This window comes from Pyrus communis, chromosome 7, assembly GCF_041283825.1.
Source record: "Pyrus communis isolate YQ-2024b chromosome 7, ASM4128382v1, whole genome shotgun sequence".
Lineage (NCBI taxonomy): Eukaryota > Viridiplantae > Streptophyta > Magnoliopsida > Rosales > Rosaceae > Pyrus > Pyrus communis.
This window is the reverse complement of record NC_142571.1, coordinates 25,548,570-25,566,371: the sequence shown is the minus strand read 5'-3', so window position 1 is coordinate 25,566,371 and position 17,802 is coordinate 25,548,570. Positions and strand designations below refer to the sequence as shown.

The following is a 17,802-nucleotide window of genomic DNA, read 5'->3' as shown; positions in this document are numbered from 1 at the left end:
TCTACGAGTTCAATACACCAGAACAAAATGTTATAATATAATTAGTTGAAATATTTTTTTAAGTTTCCAATCAATTGTATTATAATATTTAGTCAAGATCGTTGTTTGTAGGCGTCACATCATATGCATGGGAACATAATCAAGATCATGACTGAGATTACAACTACCCTCTCCTCTTTTTGGGCATGTAAACTTAATTATCATTAATTAAATTCTAATCTTACACCTAATAACCTAACTGTCCAATGCCGTCAACTTGTCAACCAACTTATCTTAATGTCTACTGGGTCCATTTCGACATATAAAAGTTTTTTTATGGAACTTATCAATTAAGTTAACGTCTACGGGGTCCATTTCAAAATATAATTAATGCCTACCGGGTCGAACTTATGACAAATTTTTATTTATACTAGCACATGGGTGAGTAAATTTTTTATTTTTATTTTTGAAATATGTTAGGATTAGAAATATGTTATAATTACATTTAGATGAGATTTAAAAAATAAAAAAAAATTTGATTTTGTGAAATTATATTTTTATCCAATATTTCTTATGTATGTTATATTTTAATTAGATGGTTAAATTGATAATTTTATATAATTTTGGTTGAGTGTTTTATTAATTAGTAAAGATATTTATTATTTTCCAACCTTTACGCTTTCTGCGCAGGGGATGAGATTCACTTGGACGCTCTGAAAAAACCGAACCCGACCCGAACTCCGATGGCGAGCCTATGGCGGGCCGCGATGGGCCAGACGGAGCAGACCAACGACTACGAAGGCGTCGAGTTCTGGTCGAACCCCGAGCGCACCGGCTGGTTGACCAAACAAGGCGAGTACATAAAGACGTGGCGTCGCCGGTGGTTCGTGCTCAAGCAAGGCAAGCTCTTCTGGTTCAAGGACTCCGCCGTGAACCGCGGCTCCAGTCCACGTGGGGTGATCCCGGTGGCGTCGTGCCTCACAGTGAAGGGAGCCGAGGACGTCCTCAACAAGCAGTACGCGTTCGAGCTGTCGACGCGCTCCGAGACGATGTACTTCATCGCCGACTCGGAGAAGGAGAAGGAGGACTGGATCAACTCGGTCGGACGGTCCATAGTGCAGCACTCGAGGTCGGTCACCGACTCCGAGGTCGTCGATTACGATAGCAAGAAGTGAGGGGCGGCAATTTGGTCAGATTACTGCTGTAGGTGAGTGGTGGTGGAGCTCCGCTCGTGTTCGTAAGCCCATGTATTTTTTCACGTGCATAAATATTCAGTAAAACTCTGTTTTCTGCTTTCTGTTTTCTTCTGTAAATGTATTCAGATCGTATTGTGTTTTCCAATTCGCAGCAATTTAAAGTCTTTTTGTTTGGTAACGATAGATTTCGATTGAAATTGAATTGCTTTCCGTTTTTGGATTTTGGGTTTTTTGTTTAGCTGTTAAATTAAGCTGCTTTATTGCCAGGGTTATTGGTTATTGGAATTTTATGATTTAGTTGTTGAACTGGGGGTATTTTGATCTGATTTGGGTTGCTTAATGTCAAGTGAGATTCTTTGTACTGTTGTTACGAGTTGATTTGGGATCGGAGCTCCGGATAGAAACTTACCTACACTGGGATGCCAAGGTGCCAGCGTGACAGGGCGTGACAGTGCTTGATTGGCTTGGGATACCGTCAGGAACACGATGCTGGCATTCCAGACGCAGGGAAGTTCCTTTTCGAAGTGAGTTCAGGGTCCGTTGAATCTGTAATTGTTTAGATTGGTTGCTGAACAAGTTTAGGTTTGTAAGAGTAGTGGACTTGTCTGCATATCGACAGAGAAATCATCAGATGTCATCTTCCCAAAAGTTTGATTGTTTTAAGGGTAAGGAGGGGACCTGCTGCTCAAGTCGTTGAATGCTTTACCGCGGGGATTTTAGATGGAGAGATTGGAAATGGAGTTGGGAAGTTCAATCCTTAAGAAAGTTACTGGTTTTGTTTGTCACTGCCGTATTTGTGCAGCCTAGAAGCTTGGATAGTGAACTGTCAATCTTTGAACGAGGTTAGATGTCTGCAGGATTACAATGGATGGAGGATTGACACGAGTGCTCCGTTTCAATTGTTTATGGTAATCACAGGAAGCAGGCACAGATTGGTATTCCAAAAAAGGGTGTATTTCCTGCTCCATTGGTGAGAGCATGCTCCTGGATGAGAAGGAACAAGTCCTTCATCTCTGGAATTTTAGGTCGAGGACCGGTTACCCTCTGGCAGTGTTGGTAAATCGCAACTGCACCAAGCTTCTTTCCACGCAGCAAACAAAAGCGAGTTATTTCACAAGCACTGTGCTCCACGAAATAGGTTTGGCAGGAGGCTTCGATAACCAAAGCTGTTTTTTGTTCTTAATTCTGAGGTTATTGAGCCTTCTAAATCTTAACTTGCCCGTTTATTAAATTGAAAGGATATTAAACAACAACAAGAAGCCTTTGGCTGCTGAAGCTTTTGCATAAAAGAAAACTGTGTACAAAGATGCATATCATTAACTGTGTGCATGATACTGTTACTGTGGGGGCATTTGAGAACTGTATTCCTTACACAACTGGAAGGAACACACTCTCATTGCTTGACAAATGCTGCCTCCGCCAAGTCGATGGCACGAGTGAGACCGGCAGCTTTGTTCTGGCACTCTTGGTTTTCATCCTCCGGATCACTGTCAGCCACTATGCCCGCACCAGCCTGAAGATGAGCGACCCATTCCCTTCGCCGGTTGGCATCTTTGTAAGAGTACATTGTGTCAAAACGGGATCCTGTTGTAAACACCATGGTCCTCAGAGCTAGCGCAATGTCCATATCACCTGTAAAGGAAACCCATCCAAAGCCACCGCTATACGGACCACGCCTTGTTACCTCCAGCTCATCAATTAACTCCATGGCCTTCACCTGAATCAGATCACAAACGATGATGAAATTGTGTCGAAGGTGAACTGCAAAAGGGAAGAAAGTAAAGGCTAACTAACAACCTTCGGTGCTCCACTAACAGTTCCGACGGGCAATGCAGATCGCAGGGCATCCCAGCAAGTAAGATCATCATGCAGCTCTCCCGTAACCTGCAAGATGAATTGTGATGTCCTTTGTCACTCGCAAAGATTCTAAGTAATTTTCTCTAACTACGGAACAATTAGAAACCGTGAACTGACACCAAACGTAATCAGATCGGAGATTCTCACCGTGGAGCTTATGTGCATTACATGGGAATACCGTTCAACATTCATCAATCTATCCACCTTCACGGAACCGTATTTGGAGACCTATATCACACCACATTACCAGCACAAGTTTATCAACTGAAATTCATAAGAATCATCCAGCATGATGCGTTCTGCACATTAATGTCCACACTTTTAGGTAATTGTTTAACACAAACCTTTCCAACATCGTTTCGTCCTAGATCAACCAGCATGATGTGTTCTGCACATTGCTTTTCATCATCAAGTAGCTGCGCTTCTAACTTTTGATCTTCTTCGATAGTCTTCCCTCTTCTAACAGTTCCAGCTAATGGCCGATTCACAATCTTTTTCTTTTAATAACATCATAATAATCATCAAGTCAGAGTAGCTAATGATCGATTGATTAAATCTAAAAGTTTAAGAACTTATATACGAACTCAAAGAAGTTGGAGAAAAACTAATACGGAAATTACTTGCCATATTTACCTTCTTTAGAGTCACAAGAATTTCTGGACTTGAAGCAACCAAGATGCACCCTCGAGCCTAAGTACGAAAATACATAAAAGTTTTTTTTTTTATTTTTCGGTCGAGATATATGAAAAAAAAAAAAAAAAAAAGAGAGAGAGATTGCAACCGTGAACAGATGTTGGCCGTAACAAAAAAGGAAAGAAAAAAACACAAGGAAAATCACACAAACCTGCAAGTAAGTCAAATATGGGCTGGGATTTACAGTCCTCAAGGCTCTATAAACTTCAAATGGGTCGGCAAATGTTCGACGTTCAAATCTCTGACTTAATACAATCTGGAAGATATCCCCTGCAAGTATATGTTCTTTTGCATGCTTTACTTTGTCCTTGTAACCCTCACTTGTCATGCTAGAAATCTTCAGAGGAGGACCGAACTGGCGAGTATGCAGATTCATAGATCCTGGAGGTAGCCTTGGGCTAACAATCGACGATCAAATCAATATGGTCCGATTGGACTTTTTTGTTTACTCACAGGTCAATGTAATTCTATATGGAACTACAAAGAAAAACGAAATACAATGTAACTAGAGATAAATAAGTACAGTAGTTACTCACAGGTCGAGGCCGTGTACTCTAGCCACTAAATCCTTCAAACGTTTTACTCCATCTGTATAAGCTTGCTCAACTGAGGAGTACCGTTCCAGCCTCACCCAATGAACCACATAAACTCTCTGAGATGAATAGAGTGACAAAAGCTCGTAAGAACCTCAACCATAACTGAGTCAGAGTAATTACCAATCAAATTCTGAGGAAACAATTCGTAGGTTGAAAATTGAAAAACAAATAGTACTTACATATTGCACGCCAAAGTTACAAACTTGTACGTTAAAGACAGTTAGCGGTTTCACACATAAACATCGAAACTTTATTTATTGGATTTCATGTGCAATGCCTGTAAGAAGATTGAAACAAGAGTACCTTATCCACGTGATCAAACACTATGACATCGTCGTAAAGCCCTAAATGCATGTCTGGAAGATTCCTGTCATCCTTGGGGGCCTTTGAGAACGGCAATCTTCTTTTTTCCACGTACCGAACTGTATCATACGAAAAATAACCTACCCAGCCACCTGTTCATAAACGGTTTATCACTAAGCGTGTTATCGGAAGCATAAAGAGAAATAAACTATAGTAGAAAGTGTGTTAATCCAGCATCTAATAAAGTTTGGCTTTCATCTCCAACTGAAAGCCTACAATTACTCGGAAATGCCACAGATCTGTGAAGGCGGTGGCTTTTGAAACAAAGTCTGATGTTGCACGTTACGAGATTTTTAACAAAGAATATGTATGCATAGAGATATATCTCTACTTTTTCAATATTACAAAGTAATTGCATTAGTGCATATCCAAGCACACATTAGCGTGGTTATCCTTGCATCAGTAAAATGAGACTTGAAATTGTTAAGTAACTCCGACAACTCAGTTTATCGGAAAGCTTTAGTCAATCAAAATTGACAACCAATGTACTTTATTCTATGCATCTAATGTCAAAATTCATTAAAGTTGTTCACGGAACAATATACCAATGTATTGTGTTATAATTTCCATGTATAATTACTCTGAAGTATTTATGTACTCAAGAATTACGGAAAGGAAAACATAAGCAAAACGGAGAACCATGATAATCTCGAAAAATAAGCAACTATATCTTTGTACATTTCCATGTTAGCTTGAGCATAGGAGATGTAGGAAACCAATTTGGGAAAAACCAGCAGCATACAGTCTAGCAGAAAATATCTTCGTCGCAGCTATGATATTTAGTAAGATCATGTCATAAAAGAACGTAACTTGCATCTTCACTTCTCTTACCACAAAATGCATCGGGAAGTTCATCAATAAGTTGGGGACTCCAACCCTCCGAGATTCTTCTAGGAATAACCATCGGATCCTCGACAAACTCCTCAGTCATGCGCCCTTCTTCATGATCCATGATCGTCACCTTATTTTCTTTTGCCACAATTTCCATTGTTGGTTGAGAACCAACAACGCTGAAACGCCCCTATTACAATCAATGCAACACAAAATTACAATGTACAATTAAATAATACCCATCATTTCAAAACCAATAAGTATCAAATCATATTTAGCACAGTTTGATCGAAACCTGCAAGTTTTGCTCCACTGATTCAAACAGAAAGCTTGGAGCCTCTCGATCGTCCTCCTTAACCAAGCATCGATATGCAAGAACCGGAGTGAGCTGGTCAGAGAAAATACATTTGTAAAGAGGAACCAAATTTCCTTTCTTTGAAGCTTCCACAAACTTGCTTGCATCATCAGCAACTGAGAAAGTAGAAGGAAAAAAATTACAGAAATAAAGAAATATAATTTAGAGAAGAAATAAATCATTAATTTAGTCCCTTAGAACCAAAGCTCCAATAAATCTTGAAATTTAAATAATTAGAAGAGAAAGAATTTAAATTAAAAACTTCAAAGTATTATGTTCTTGATGTTAAAAGAAAATTTTTTAAAATAATGACATTAATCCATATAAATTGCACAAACAAAACAAATACCATTGGATCACAAGTTCTAATCACTAGAATTAAACCTAAATTAAGCACCAATCAACTGAGCTTAAATCAAGTAATTTGCCTAAATGCGGTGATAATATGAAACAGGGTTATACTTCTTTCCTTTTTCCCGCATTTTCTCAGCAACCAAACAGTATAAATCAAGCCGAGAAAATGTTAAATCACCTAACGACTGATTCGAGAGAGCGCAGCATTTCGTCCTGGGGACGCATGCAAGTGAGCTCGAGTTTCTACTCGAAATGCCGATGACCGGAACCCGAGACAGCCGCTGTCTCGGCAGCACAAGGCGCTGGGAGAAGCAGAGGGCTGGCATTATCGAAAGAGAAACCGAAAGTGCGGGCCGCCGGCGGTACTCACTCTGTTTCTCAGGCGGCACTCTCGGGGTGTGCTTCCTGCGAAAAATGGGGTGGAACTACTGAAAACTGGACAAAGTTCCAATAAAAGTGTGTGTGCATGTAACAATCTCTGTGTCCTTATTTATCGTCTCTCCTTAACGCTTGTCAAATTTTGTGTTTGTCACCGACCACCTTCATGTACAATTGGAAATAGGTGAGAAAAGGAATGAGAAATAGGGGATTACGGCAATTAATGTTAGATTTTGTACCTAAGATTTGGGATTTGGGTAGGTAAGTAAGGTGATTAACGAGTATAATGCAACGTCTAGATATTATATACGGAACATTGGCTATAAAAGTAAATACGACTCTTTGCAAAATTTCATTTAGAATTTTAAAATTTCGGTCACGTGTAAAATGCGTTTATAATAATGCACCGTGTACATTTATTGTATTATTTGATACTGACCTTCTACTATTATCACAATTATACACCACACAAATCTCATTTCTCTCATTTTTTTAGTAGGAAACTTTTTGTAATTAGATTGTGCATTAAGTGCCAAGTGATATTCAAGGGGTATAACATGACAAATATTGTAGGAAGAAAAGCAAAAGGGGAAGATATTTGTAAGGACATAGGAGGAATGTTATCCAAGTAAATAGGAAAAACCTTATCCAAATATTTTTCTCATTTTTCTCTTGCACTTTTTTGTTTTGTTTTCGGTCGTAAAATTGAATTAAAAAAAAGAGAGAGATACAAAAGTAGAAGTGAAGGATGCAAATATTAATCTTTTCTTTTGTTTTCTCTTTTTAATCTTTATTTTTTTTGCAAAGACAATTTTTATAAATAATTTATGATGTGAATTGTTCTGATTTTACACATAAAGTTCTATAAATTGACGAAGAAACACTTTGAGAAGGAATTCTTTCCAATTCTTTGAGTAGCCGAGAATCTTTCTTTCAAAAATAAAAAAGTTTTTTAGTCAAAATGATCATTGAGATTGACATAACTCTTTACTTTAGCCCCTGAGTATTTGAAATCGATAAAAGTGATCTTTAAGTCATCAATCATCATTTTGGTTTTACGTGAAAAACCTCCATTAAATAAGAATAAAATGACATAATACACTAAACTTTGCTAAATCATTTTGGCATGTTTATTAAATTCAGTCTATTTTTCTCATTTTGGACCTTATTTAACAAAAAAATTTACTAAATGACAAAATAATTAATAATAGATAAAATCATGGACCATTTCTATCGATTCTAACTTTCAAAGACTAAAGTAAGTAATAATGTCAATTTCAATAATCATTTTAACTGAAATGCCAAATAGAAAAGAATAGTCTTATTCCTTCAACTTTTGGAGTTGCAATTATTGAAGGTCTCTCTCTCCGACCACCATGAAAATTCCAGGAGCTGTCGTAGGTTACTAGGTTTGTTTGTGGTCCCGTAGTATGGGCATCATGTGAGATTTTTCAGTGTAATCGATACACGGAGTGATACATCACATGACACTAAATAAATAGTATGATATATGTGCTAAAAAGTTAATAACTTAAAAAATAAAAATTTTCATTATCTATTAAAACACGTGGTGTATCACTTATGTTTCCACCACAACTAAAATTTTCTCTAGACATCATCGAGCTCAACCAATAAGAGTTGGTAGTCAAGTGAAACTTTACGAGTTTTAGTGCCAACGTCTGAAAAAGTGGAAAACGTTGTATTCGAGTTTTTTAAAAGCATTTTTCTGCTTTGTTTCACGCAAAACAAACCGCACAGGAAATGGTATTCCACACGTTGGCATTGACAATATGATAGTCAGTTTTCCTACGGCTAGCGAGTTTTTGACTACGGTCGTAGCTATTCTTCTTGATATAAACGTTTGAATTGTGAATAGATTTCTATGGAACGAGTTTGATGTTATCGTGGTCGGTTTGAACATTAGGAGGTCCAGTGTTAAATGTCTCTTAAAAGTTTTTTAGATAGAAACAGAGCGTAAAATGTGTAAAATAATTTCGATTTATTCGCTGAAACATTTTGTTGAAAACTTAGTGGTCTTGTTGTCGTTAGCTGAATCATGTTGCGCACATATCAACAGATATCAACATATGTTGAAGCAATCTGATGGGTGCTATCAAGAGAATTTGTCGAGTTTATCGATACAACTTGTCGAGTGTTACCGAGATATATCTAAAAGGCATTACATCAAACATTCAAAAAGTCATTGGAAGACCTTCACATCTATATTTTCCAGACTACAAGTGGTCTCGGAACCACCTTGGTTCCAATGTACATCCTTCCTGACTGTGATGCTCCAATAATGCCATGTAATGTGAAAGTTTCTCTCCACACAACATGCCATATCGAACCGTGCCAATGACAGTAAACTCATTTCATGTAAGTCTATAGTGTTGAACATATTTATGAAAAACAAGACGTTTTCAATTGGTTTTCAGCCAAATATTCTGCACAAAGCGCTTAATAATTATGTAAAGGAACCAAAAAATTACTTCACTTGTATTAATAGAAACATATGGGCTGATTGTTATTATTCATATGGTGAACAATCCATGCTATTGAACGAAGACGTATGTATCAACTAGTAGGTGGTATCTAATTCCAATATGTATGCAAGACTCAGCTCCCTCAGAAACTTGTCATGATTTCATCTACGAAGGGAAAGGGGTATGGTAAGCATACCAGCAATCCCAAGAACAAAACTAATACCCCGAGGCCAACGTACTTGTCGTCAGGATCTGTGATCTCCTCGTACAGTGGAGCAATCGGCCCTCTCTGTAAGAAAAATATCAAAACCACCCAATAAAATGCCACGTCGCTGACTAGGGATGATAATCCGAGCAGCGCGATTGAAGCACCGGTGATGCGAGTTGCAGCCTGTTGTATGAAACGATTGATCAGTACAGATTTCCAACCTTCAAGCTGCCAGTTAAAGTCGTAATGAACTTCGAATTGCATACCTTTCTTCCCCAAATGGCAAACGAAATTCTACCCCCGTCAAGCTCTCCAGCTGGGATGCTGTTAATAGCGTTGATAACGAGTCCAGCCCACGCCCATAACAAGAGAGGGTTAAGAGAGATGGGAGTGCCTTCCTTCAGCGCTTCCCCGAGAAGAAGCTTTGCTATAAATGAAACAAATGTCAGGGTTTTAACATCTTATATCTACTTAAGGAAACAAAGGTTTGCTGAAATCCGTTATCCATTCGAAACTTGAACATGCACACAAAGCCTAAGCACGCGATACATCTCTAAAACGAAGTGCTCACCAGTACCCCCAATAAGAAAAGACTCGTGAAAAACAGAAGCATCGACAACGACACCAATGCCATCACTAGGTGGTAAGAAGAATCCTAGAAGCAGAAGAACAAATCCCAAGGAAAATCCAGCCAAGGGTCCTGCCGCCGCAACTTTCAGAAGACTTTCACGCTTGGGTACAATATTCACAATTCTTGTAATTGTACCAAAAGAACCTATCTGCCAGCAACAGCTCATTAAAACTTGTCTTTGTTTAGCAAAAGAAAATTAAAGTAAACCAGCACGCACGGGTAGAAGCAAGCATGTCTCAGCCTCGTGATAAGCCATAATTTCTATACTTCTGTCCTGATCACTTCTCCTAGCAGTTCTTTCAACTCATGACATGATTGTTAAAAACTAGCGACAAAGAAACAATCAGCCTATATGGAAAGTAAAGCTACTGTAGGGCAGACATTCACAGATATTTACTAGTATATGAAAACGCAGATTTATTCAGGTAAACTCGTCATTTAAAAATGGGGGGTTGGGGGACTTCCTTCATATGAAATTCACCTGCCAACTGGGGATAAAGTATGGCACTCCAAGCACGACTCCAGTGCTGTTTGCAATTAAAACATGGCCGAGCTCATGCACCCCGAGGACAGCTGCAGTTACAAGGGCTCCAGGTAAACCATTCTTTAAGAGCTCAGGATTATCAAAAGCTGACCTGGGACATTTTTAAAACAACAAAACTATTATCGCGAGTGTGCACTATTATCTTGAGGGTTAAAAAAAAGAGAGCATATAACAGTGTATTGTATTGGTAACCATTGACTACAAGAACCTATACAGAATACTTCCTATTGACTTAGTATTATGAACATACAAGAAAGGAAACTTGCATACAGAAAATTGGACTGCAATTCAGGAACATTTTGAAGAAGTAGGGTAAACAACGTGACCAATCCAAAAGCACCAGCTGCAAACCACTCTGGGACGGCTGCAAGATTGACACCAAATCCATCATCGTAACAAATCATAAGCTTTAGAGAATGATTTCTGCCTACAACTTCCACGGAAATCCTGTAACAGGGCAGGAGCTAAAGAATCACCAGTTGACTCTGGCTGTAATGTCCTTTGTGGAACTACAACGGCCACTGGTTGATCATCCTCAGGATTGACTAGAAGGAAAAGCTTATATTCATCGCCAAACTTGTCCTACAAACAGATTGTGCAGACTTTAACAGGGAATCAATCGTAATTTTGAATCGTAAAATAGAGGAAGTACAGAAATAGATACCTGCATTCTCCTTGATATCTTTTCATAACTTTTAGCAGGCACTCCTCGCAGGTTTCCTTTAAACAATACTCCAGTCTGGTAGAAGAAGTAACACAAAATCAGAGGTTTTGCAGACACGCAGGCTAGAAAGCATATCTTAACATTCCAATGGTTTGCTACATTATCAGCATTTTCTCGACTACTCTTTAAAGGATAGTTTTTAAGTGCACAGAGAAGCATGCATAAATTCGTACCCTCCATAGGAATATTGAAGGAAACTTCACCCAACAACTGAGGTCATATCGACATGCCATTCCCTATGTTTACTTCACCTATATCCAGTGGAGAAATTGACATGGACATAAAAAGTAAAAGTAATGCAATCAGTCAACTCACCTCATATGGATCCTGGCCTGTCACGAAAAAGGTATCAAAGCCGAAAACTTGGTTCTTAAGAATATCAATTGTTTCCTTTGGAATCCGGATGGATTCACCCAGCTGTGGCTGTTCAGGAAAATATTAAGAAGAGGGTGTTAAAAAGAAGAGATGATAAAAAAAGAGGCGTCTTCTTATACAAGAAACATCAAAGAACTTCATAATCACCTTCACACCTGGAAGAGGTGATCCACTGGAAACTTCTACATTTTCAACTTCCTGTCATAAACACAACCTTAGCACAATAAGCGTCAACCGAGCTAATTTCCAATACCCTCTTCATCAGAATAAGAAATTAATTATCCTCACTTTTGAGATAAAGAAATCTGAATAGTGAGAGACCAACATTCTGGCAGATAGACTCTCCTGTTAGGGGACTGATATCTAATGGAAAATTTGCGCACATATAATGTTCGCGACTGGGGGTTTCATGCTGAACTCCAAGGACAATATTTTCATGTATAACTAGTGAATGGGAGTCACTAAGGAATACGCTTTGAATAATTATTCGTACTACTACCTCGATCATGAGAAACAGAAATGAAATCAATGTCGCCTATATCCGAGTACACAATCACTCTGTTATTAACTTGTAAATCTCGAAACTTGAAGATGTAAGGAAGATAAAATTTTCAATTGACTGACAATACCTGTTGATCCTTGGTTTCAGCATCATTGTTTACTTGGTCTTCAACTATCGGCTGCGAAGCGAGATGGACGGCATCGGAATCTCCATCTTCATTTTCATGTCCTTGTTTTTCCTAAAATCTCAAAATAGATAAGAATTGAGAAACATGAATGTTGAGAAATTAACATCAAAATTTAACAAAAAATTGAAATTGCACCTCATCGTTATTGCTATCCGGTGGCGGTTCGGTCTCCGTCTCACTCACTCTACAAACAACCTCCCGCTTCCTCAAAAATCTAAATTAATCACAATAGTCAAATTCCAAACAGAAGAATAACAATAATAATTTGATAATTGTTTGGTGAGATTATACAGAGAAAATCTTGCCTCGAAACCTGGTGGAGCTTCAAGCTGCTCCTATGACGATGTCGTTTTTGCCAAGAACAGGTTCCCGAAGCGAAATAGGGCTGAAAACGAAGATCGCAGCAAGAGCTGCACTGCGATAAGGGGACGAAATTCCCCCGAAAGGTTGCGGAGAAGTTCATTTCAACTAGTAGCTAGTCAGAGGTTCTAATTCAGATGAAACCCTAGCGCCATTGGAGCTTGGAGAGAAGCTTTTGTATGAAAGTTAGAAGCTTTCAGAGTGTCAGTGAGGTGAGACCGTGAGAGGGCGTCTTATCCTCAGAAAAGATACAAACACACGCAGAGAGGAAATATCTGTTTTCAGGTTCGTTTGGTTAAAGCGCGCGTAATTGGTATTTTTTTTTTTAATTATTATTTTGTGTACTCGTTGAATAGTGAAGCAAAAATGCTAACAAGACTCTTAAAATAAGATTCTTCGTAGAAGTTCTGACACTTCTTAGTTTAATATTAATTTTTCATATCAACATTATAAAATATTGTATTAAAAACATGAAGTGGTAGAGATTTCCATTTTTAAGAGTCTCCTTAGTGTTTATCATGTGAAGTTTTAATGATAGATGTGAGTTAAATCAATTAGTTAAGATAATGTACGTTTCCTTAATCACGACAATGCATGTATTTTGTGCCTGTTTGGGGCTAGTTATTTGGGACAGCTTATGTTTTTTCCAATAGGTTTTCATCTTTATAAACTGTTTAGTAAAGTATGGTGTGAGAAAGTTATGGTAAGAAAAAGTTGGATTAATGCTAAACTTCACTGAAAGCTTGTATCCCGTTCACCTTTTTTTCGACTTCGAATCTCCTTCCCTATAAAATACGAGTCTTCTTGATAAATTATGGTCATGTTTAAAAGTTATTTAAAAAAATAACTAAAAGCGTTTTTTTTTTTTAGTGCATCGGTATTTTTACACTAAGGATAAGGAGAGTTCGGCTAAGCCACACAATAGGCAGCCTAATTTGGTATCAAAAAGCGTTAATAACAACAGAAAAATACCAGCTTGAGGTTCAAAAATAAGATTTCTTCATAGACATTCTAACACTTCTTAGCTTAATATTAATTTTTCGTACCAACATTATAAAATATTGTGTTAAAAACATGAAGTGGCGAGCGTTCCATTTTTGAGAGTCTCCTTAGTGTTTCTCATGTGAAGCTTTGATGACAGATGTGAGTTAAGTCAGTTAGTTAAGAGAGTGTACGTTCCCTTAATCACGACAATTCATGTATTTTGTGCCTGTTTGGAGCTAGTTATTTGGGGAAAATGATCCTCGCCGAATCCTTTTCATGGGGATCCGGGAGATCCCATGATCATGACAGTTCATCGTATATCATGCAATCAGAAATCATTTGAAATTTAAAATTTAAACTTAAATATTAATAGTACCTAACGAAAACTGACCGCACAATGTATGATGAACGGTCATAATCACGAGATCTTCTAGATCTCCAAGAAAAGGATCATCCTGCGAGGATCCTTTTCCGTTATTTGGGACAATTTATGTTTTTCTCCAAAAGGCTTTTTATCTTTATAAACTGTTTAGTAAAGTGTGGTGTGAGAAAGTTATGGTAAGAAAAAGTTGGATTAACCCTAAACTTCACGGAAAGCTTTTATCCAGTTCACCTCTTTTTCGACTTCAAATCTCCTTCCTTATAAAATATGAGTCTTCCTATAAATTATGGTCATGTTTAAAAGTTATTTAAAAAATAACTAAAAGCGATTTTTTTTAGTACATAACCAACCCTCTAAAATATCACCAGCTTTAGGTTCATAACTAACCCTCTAAAATCTTAATGATTTGAGTTATAAATCTCGTCTCATCCTTAAAATATGAAATCATTTTATTAATTATTTTCAAATTTAAGGTTATTAAGTAACAATTTTCCTCTTCTCCATAAACCTCTTGAAAATCAAAGTGATGCAAAAAAGCTGAATTTTAAGCTGAAAAAGCACCTGTCTGATTACTCACATGAAAGCACCAACAAACTAAAGCCACCCACAAGCTTTCACCATCTGCTAAACACAAAATTTGGGTTCCAATGGCTTCCAAAATGTACAGTTCTCTTCTCTAGAGTTGCACAGGTCTGTACAAAATATCGACACCACACGTATGGCCACAACAAAACAGATTTGAATGATCATATAGTATCAGTGTGTCACCGGAAGGTCCGGAAACTGTGTTTTTCTATACAACACTCCTATTTCTACATGAGAAATGCTAAGGAGACTCAAAAGTGGGGCTCTCCAGGAACTCTCTGCTACTTCATATTTTTGGCGCAATATAATGTTGGCACGAGAATTAACGTTAAATTATGAGGTGACAGAAATAAACGGAGAGTCTCACTTTCAGAGTCTCCTTAGCATTTCTCTTTCTACATATTACAGCACGATAGGATTGGCGAGAGCTTCACATATCTTCAGGTCACATGTCCCACCTCGACTTCCGCTTTCTCTTCTTATCTGGCCTAATAAGCAATTTAACCAACTCTGACAATGGAGACGATGCCATTACCACTGGATCTTCCTCGTCATCGCTACAAATCCAACCGTAGTAAGGTCTAGGCCTTCGGGGTGCAAGTCTGTCTTCTCGATGACAATCGTTAGCATCTGCAAGACAAGTGGAAATTTATAATAGTAGTGATGAATGGGAAATGCACATGACTAGATTTTTAACAATAATTAGAAAATAAGTTACCTGGCATTTTAATCAGTGATGTCAGGCCAGATCCATAACGTTTAAATGGATACCACATTGAAACGAAAAGTGCAGAAAATGTGGAATATTTATACATTACCTCCAATGATACTCAGAATCGTACATTGGAGAAGTTGCATGGTTTATTGAGTGGATTATATTATACATACGTAAAGACAATTAAAGCACGTACTGTCATGAACCAAAAAGTTCATTGATCCAAAAATTTACAAGCGTAGAATGGCAGTCCTTGAGGTTCCAGCCGCTGATCCATCCGCTTGTGTAGCATTATCGCAAGTAGATAGAATGGCAGTGCTTGAGGGCGCAGCAGCTGATGCGTCATCTAGCGGAGCAGCATCTTCTTGCATAGGGGCATCATCTTGTGAAGCATTATCGTCTTGCGGATCAGGGTCCTTTGAAGCTGTTCATTCAGGAGCGTATAACAACCCTCCTCGATAAATCGCCATGGATTCAATGTCCTACTCTTTCCCTTATAAACCTGAAAGCAAAACCCTTTTCACATTTCAAACAAAACCCAAAACGCAAAACCGATTTACTCAGAAAATAATGAAAAAACACACACAATGAAAATTAAAAATTTAGAAAAATTAGACCCACCTTCAGTAGGTCATTCACCGTAGAACGAACGAGTTTCTCGTCAAAAGCCATTCACGCGTCGCATCAATGGCTGCGTCCATTCGGGTATCCTTCAGCAAATACCGAGTGAAAGTGCAAAATGTCAGAAAAAGACAGAGTGAGAAAGTGCGGGAAAAGGTGAGAAAGTGTGAGAAAATGAAACAAAAGGCCGAACCTTTCTGCCTCGTGCTCGTGGAGCCATTGTTGGAGCTCCATCGCACCACAATCTGAAGGCCCAAATCTGCTGCTGTGTTGAATTTACTTGAAATGGCTAAAAAGGAAGGAACTTGAGGTTGGTGCGAGCTGCAGGTGGAAGTTTGGTGTGGCACGCAATTCGGAAGTTGCATAGCTTTGTGTTTGGTATTTTCACAACTTGGGCCGCACCGGACTTGTTTTGTGTTTGGGCTATCACTATAAACAAGAGAGAAGTTCTTCTGGCCCGATGGTCCGACCGGACACGTAAAAACAAAAACATCAATACTTGGGCTTTTTTTTTTACCGACCTTTTTGTGTGTATAATGCTCTGTATTTGCATTCAGATTAAAGAATTTCTCTTATGAGTAAACTCGACAAGTAACGTGATTCTTTACTCTTTTAGTTTTGCTTCGCGTTTACAGTCTGTTACATTACGAGCATTGATGTTTATACCAATTATTGGTTTTTTTTTTTTTTAATATAAGTGTCTTGCTTTTATTAGAAAGGATGGTACACACCTAGATGATCAGTTTTCATGATACAAATAATTTTATTTTTGGATTGCGCCTCAGCCTCTATTGATCCATATTTTAATTGGGTTCTACCCCTTAATGATAAACTTGAGATATTACCTAGTATGCATCAATAATCGATGGACATGATACGCTAGTATCAGTGACCATCGAACGTTTAATTCTTGATTGTACATCTAACTATCTATTTATCTAAATCATATCATACACTAGAGCATAATAAAAATCTTTGATTATGAATTATGATGTGCCAATTGCCAACAACAAATTGCAATGATGGCCTTATAGATCAAGAAGCTGACTTGCTTTATGGAAATACGAAACATGAAGGTGGAGCTTTATCTCTTAGTTGATGGGATTAAAGATAAATGGATGTAGAAAGAAGAAAAAAAGTCATGGACGATGTCTTTGAAGTAATCGGAAAATCATATCAAGCCAACCTTATCACGATGCATGATTGGAGGTCAGCTTCACATCAAGTTTAAAGGAAACCAATCTTAATTGGAGTATTACTTAGGTTTTCAGATTTGGATTGTGAACTTAAAAAAATAGAATCGAGAACTGCATCATGATGCATGAAATTGAATGAGAAAACTGAAAATACAAGTAGCAACATTTGGCTTATGTGATAGTCTTCTAGTATATGACTCTTCTCGGTGTGGGAAATGATAGATCTATTGATGAATGATATATTCAAATCATAATATATCTTCGGTGATAAGTAAGAACTTATGTGAAGCTCACGTACATGACTAACGACAAATAAATGAGTAGTGGCGGATTCAAGGGATCCTCTTAGGTTATGGGATCCTACTGAAATCGGGAAACATAGGGAAAAAGTCGCTAATTGACCTTATGGTCATCTAGTATGAGACCTGAGAATGCCCACAAACTGTTAGACGAAATGCCTCCTAGGCCGAGTTTGGCAAGCCTTAGCAAGTGATGCTCAACCTGCTTTAAGACAAGCCTTAGCAGCATGCCTTGGCAGGGGTGATGCTCGACATTAGGCCTTCGAAATTGTTTATAGAACTAGGAAGAAAACGGCATGCTCACTAAATGCTCGGCTAAATGCTTCAATAAAAAAATGAAAATTTTAAGTGTTGCGCACGTTTGAATCTTTTACACTAAGACCCCAAAAAGTTAAATTTATGAA

At 38.0% G+C, this 17,802-nt stretch overlaps 3 protein-coding genes and 1 long non-coding RNA gene across 4 annotated transcripts; 1 reads left to right on the top strand and 3 right to left on the bottom strand.

Annotated features, from left to right (window-relative positions):
- The first annotated feature begins 629 nt into the window (after positions 1-629).
- On the top strand, positions 630-1,353 carry LOC137734984 (pleckstrin homology domain-containing protein 1). Its single transcript, XM_068474331.2, has one exon. The coding sequence runs from the start codon at positions 723-725 to the stop codon at positions 1,152-1,154; it is 432 nt and encodes a 143-aa protein (XP_068330432.2). The 5' UTR covers positions 630-722; the 3' UTR covers positions 1,155-1,353.
- Positions 1,354-2,376: 1,023 nt separating this feature from the next.
- LOC137734983 (anthranilate synthase alpha subunit 1, chloroplastic) lies at positions 2,377-6,752 on the bottom strand. Its single transcript, XM_088696688.1, has 11 exons — positions 6,403-6,752; positions 5,811-5,986; positions 5,516-5,705; positions 4,625-4,776; positions 4,262-4,377; positions 3,877-4,123; positions 3,666-3,722; positions 3,377-3,529; positions 3,180-3,260; positions 2,973-3,059; positions 2,377-2,892 (listed from the first exon to the last, which is right to left on the bottom strand). The coding sequence occupies exons 1-11, from the start codon at positions 6,548-6,550 to the stop codon at positions 2,569-2,571; spliced, it is 1,731 nt and encodes a 576-aa protein (XP_088552814.1). The 5' UTR covers positions 6,551-6,752; the 3' UTR covers positions 2,377-2,568.
- Positions 6,753-9,066: 2,314 nt separating this feature from the next.
- Positions 9,067-12,928, bottom strand: LOC137734950 (putative zinc metalloprotease EGY2, chloroplastic). Its single transcript, XM_068474293.2, has 12 exons — positions 12,562-12,928; positions 12,392-12,470; positions 12,197-12,307; positions 11,715-11,765; positions 11,508-11,615; positions 11,133-11,207; positions 10,945-11,050; positions 10,739-10,832; positions 10,406-10,559; positions 9,865-10,072; positions 9,560-9,720; positions 9,067-9,476 (listed from the first exon to the last, which is right to left on the bottom strand). The coding sequence occupies exons 1-12, from the start codon at positions 12,717-12,719 to the stop codon at positions 9,228-9,230; spliced, it is 1,554 nt and encodes a 517-aa protein (XP_068330394.2). The 5' UTR covers positions 12,720-12,928; the 3' UTR covers positions 9,067-9,227.
- A 2,716-nt stretch (positions 12,929-15,644) lies between these two features.
- On the bottom strand, positions 15,645-16,230 carry LOC137733600 (uncharacterized). Its single transcript, XR_011068504.2, has 3 exons — positions 16,097-16,230; positions 15,904-15,992; positions 15,645-15,784 (listed from the first exon to the last, which is right to left on the bottom strand). It is a non-coding gene; the product is annotated as an uncharacterized LOC137733600 (long non-coding RNA).
- Between the last annotated feature and the right edge of the window lie 1,572 nt (positions 16,231-17,802).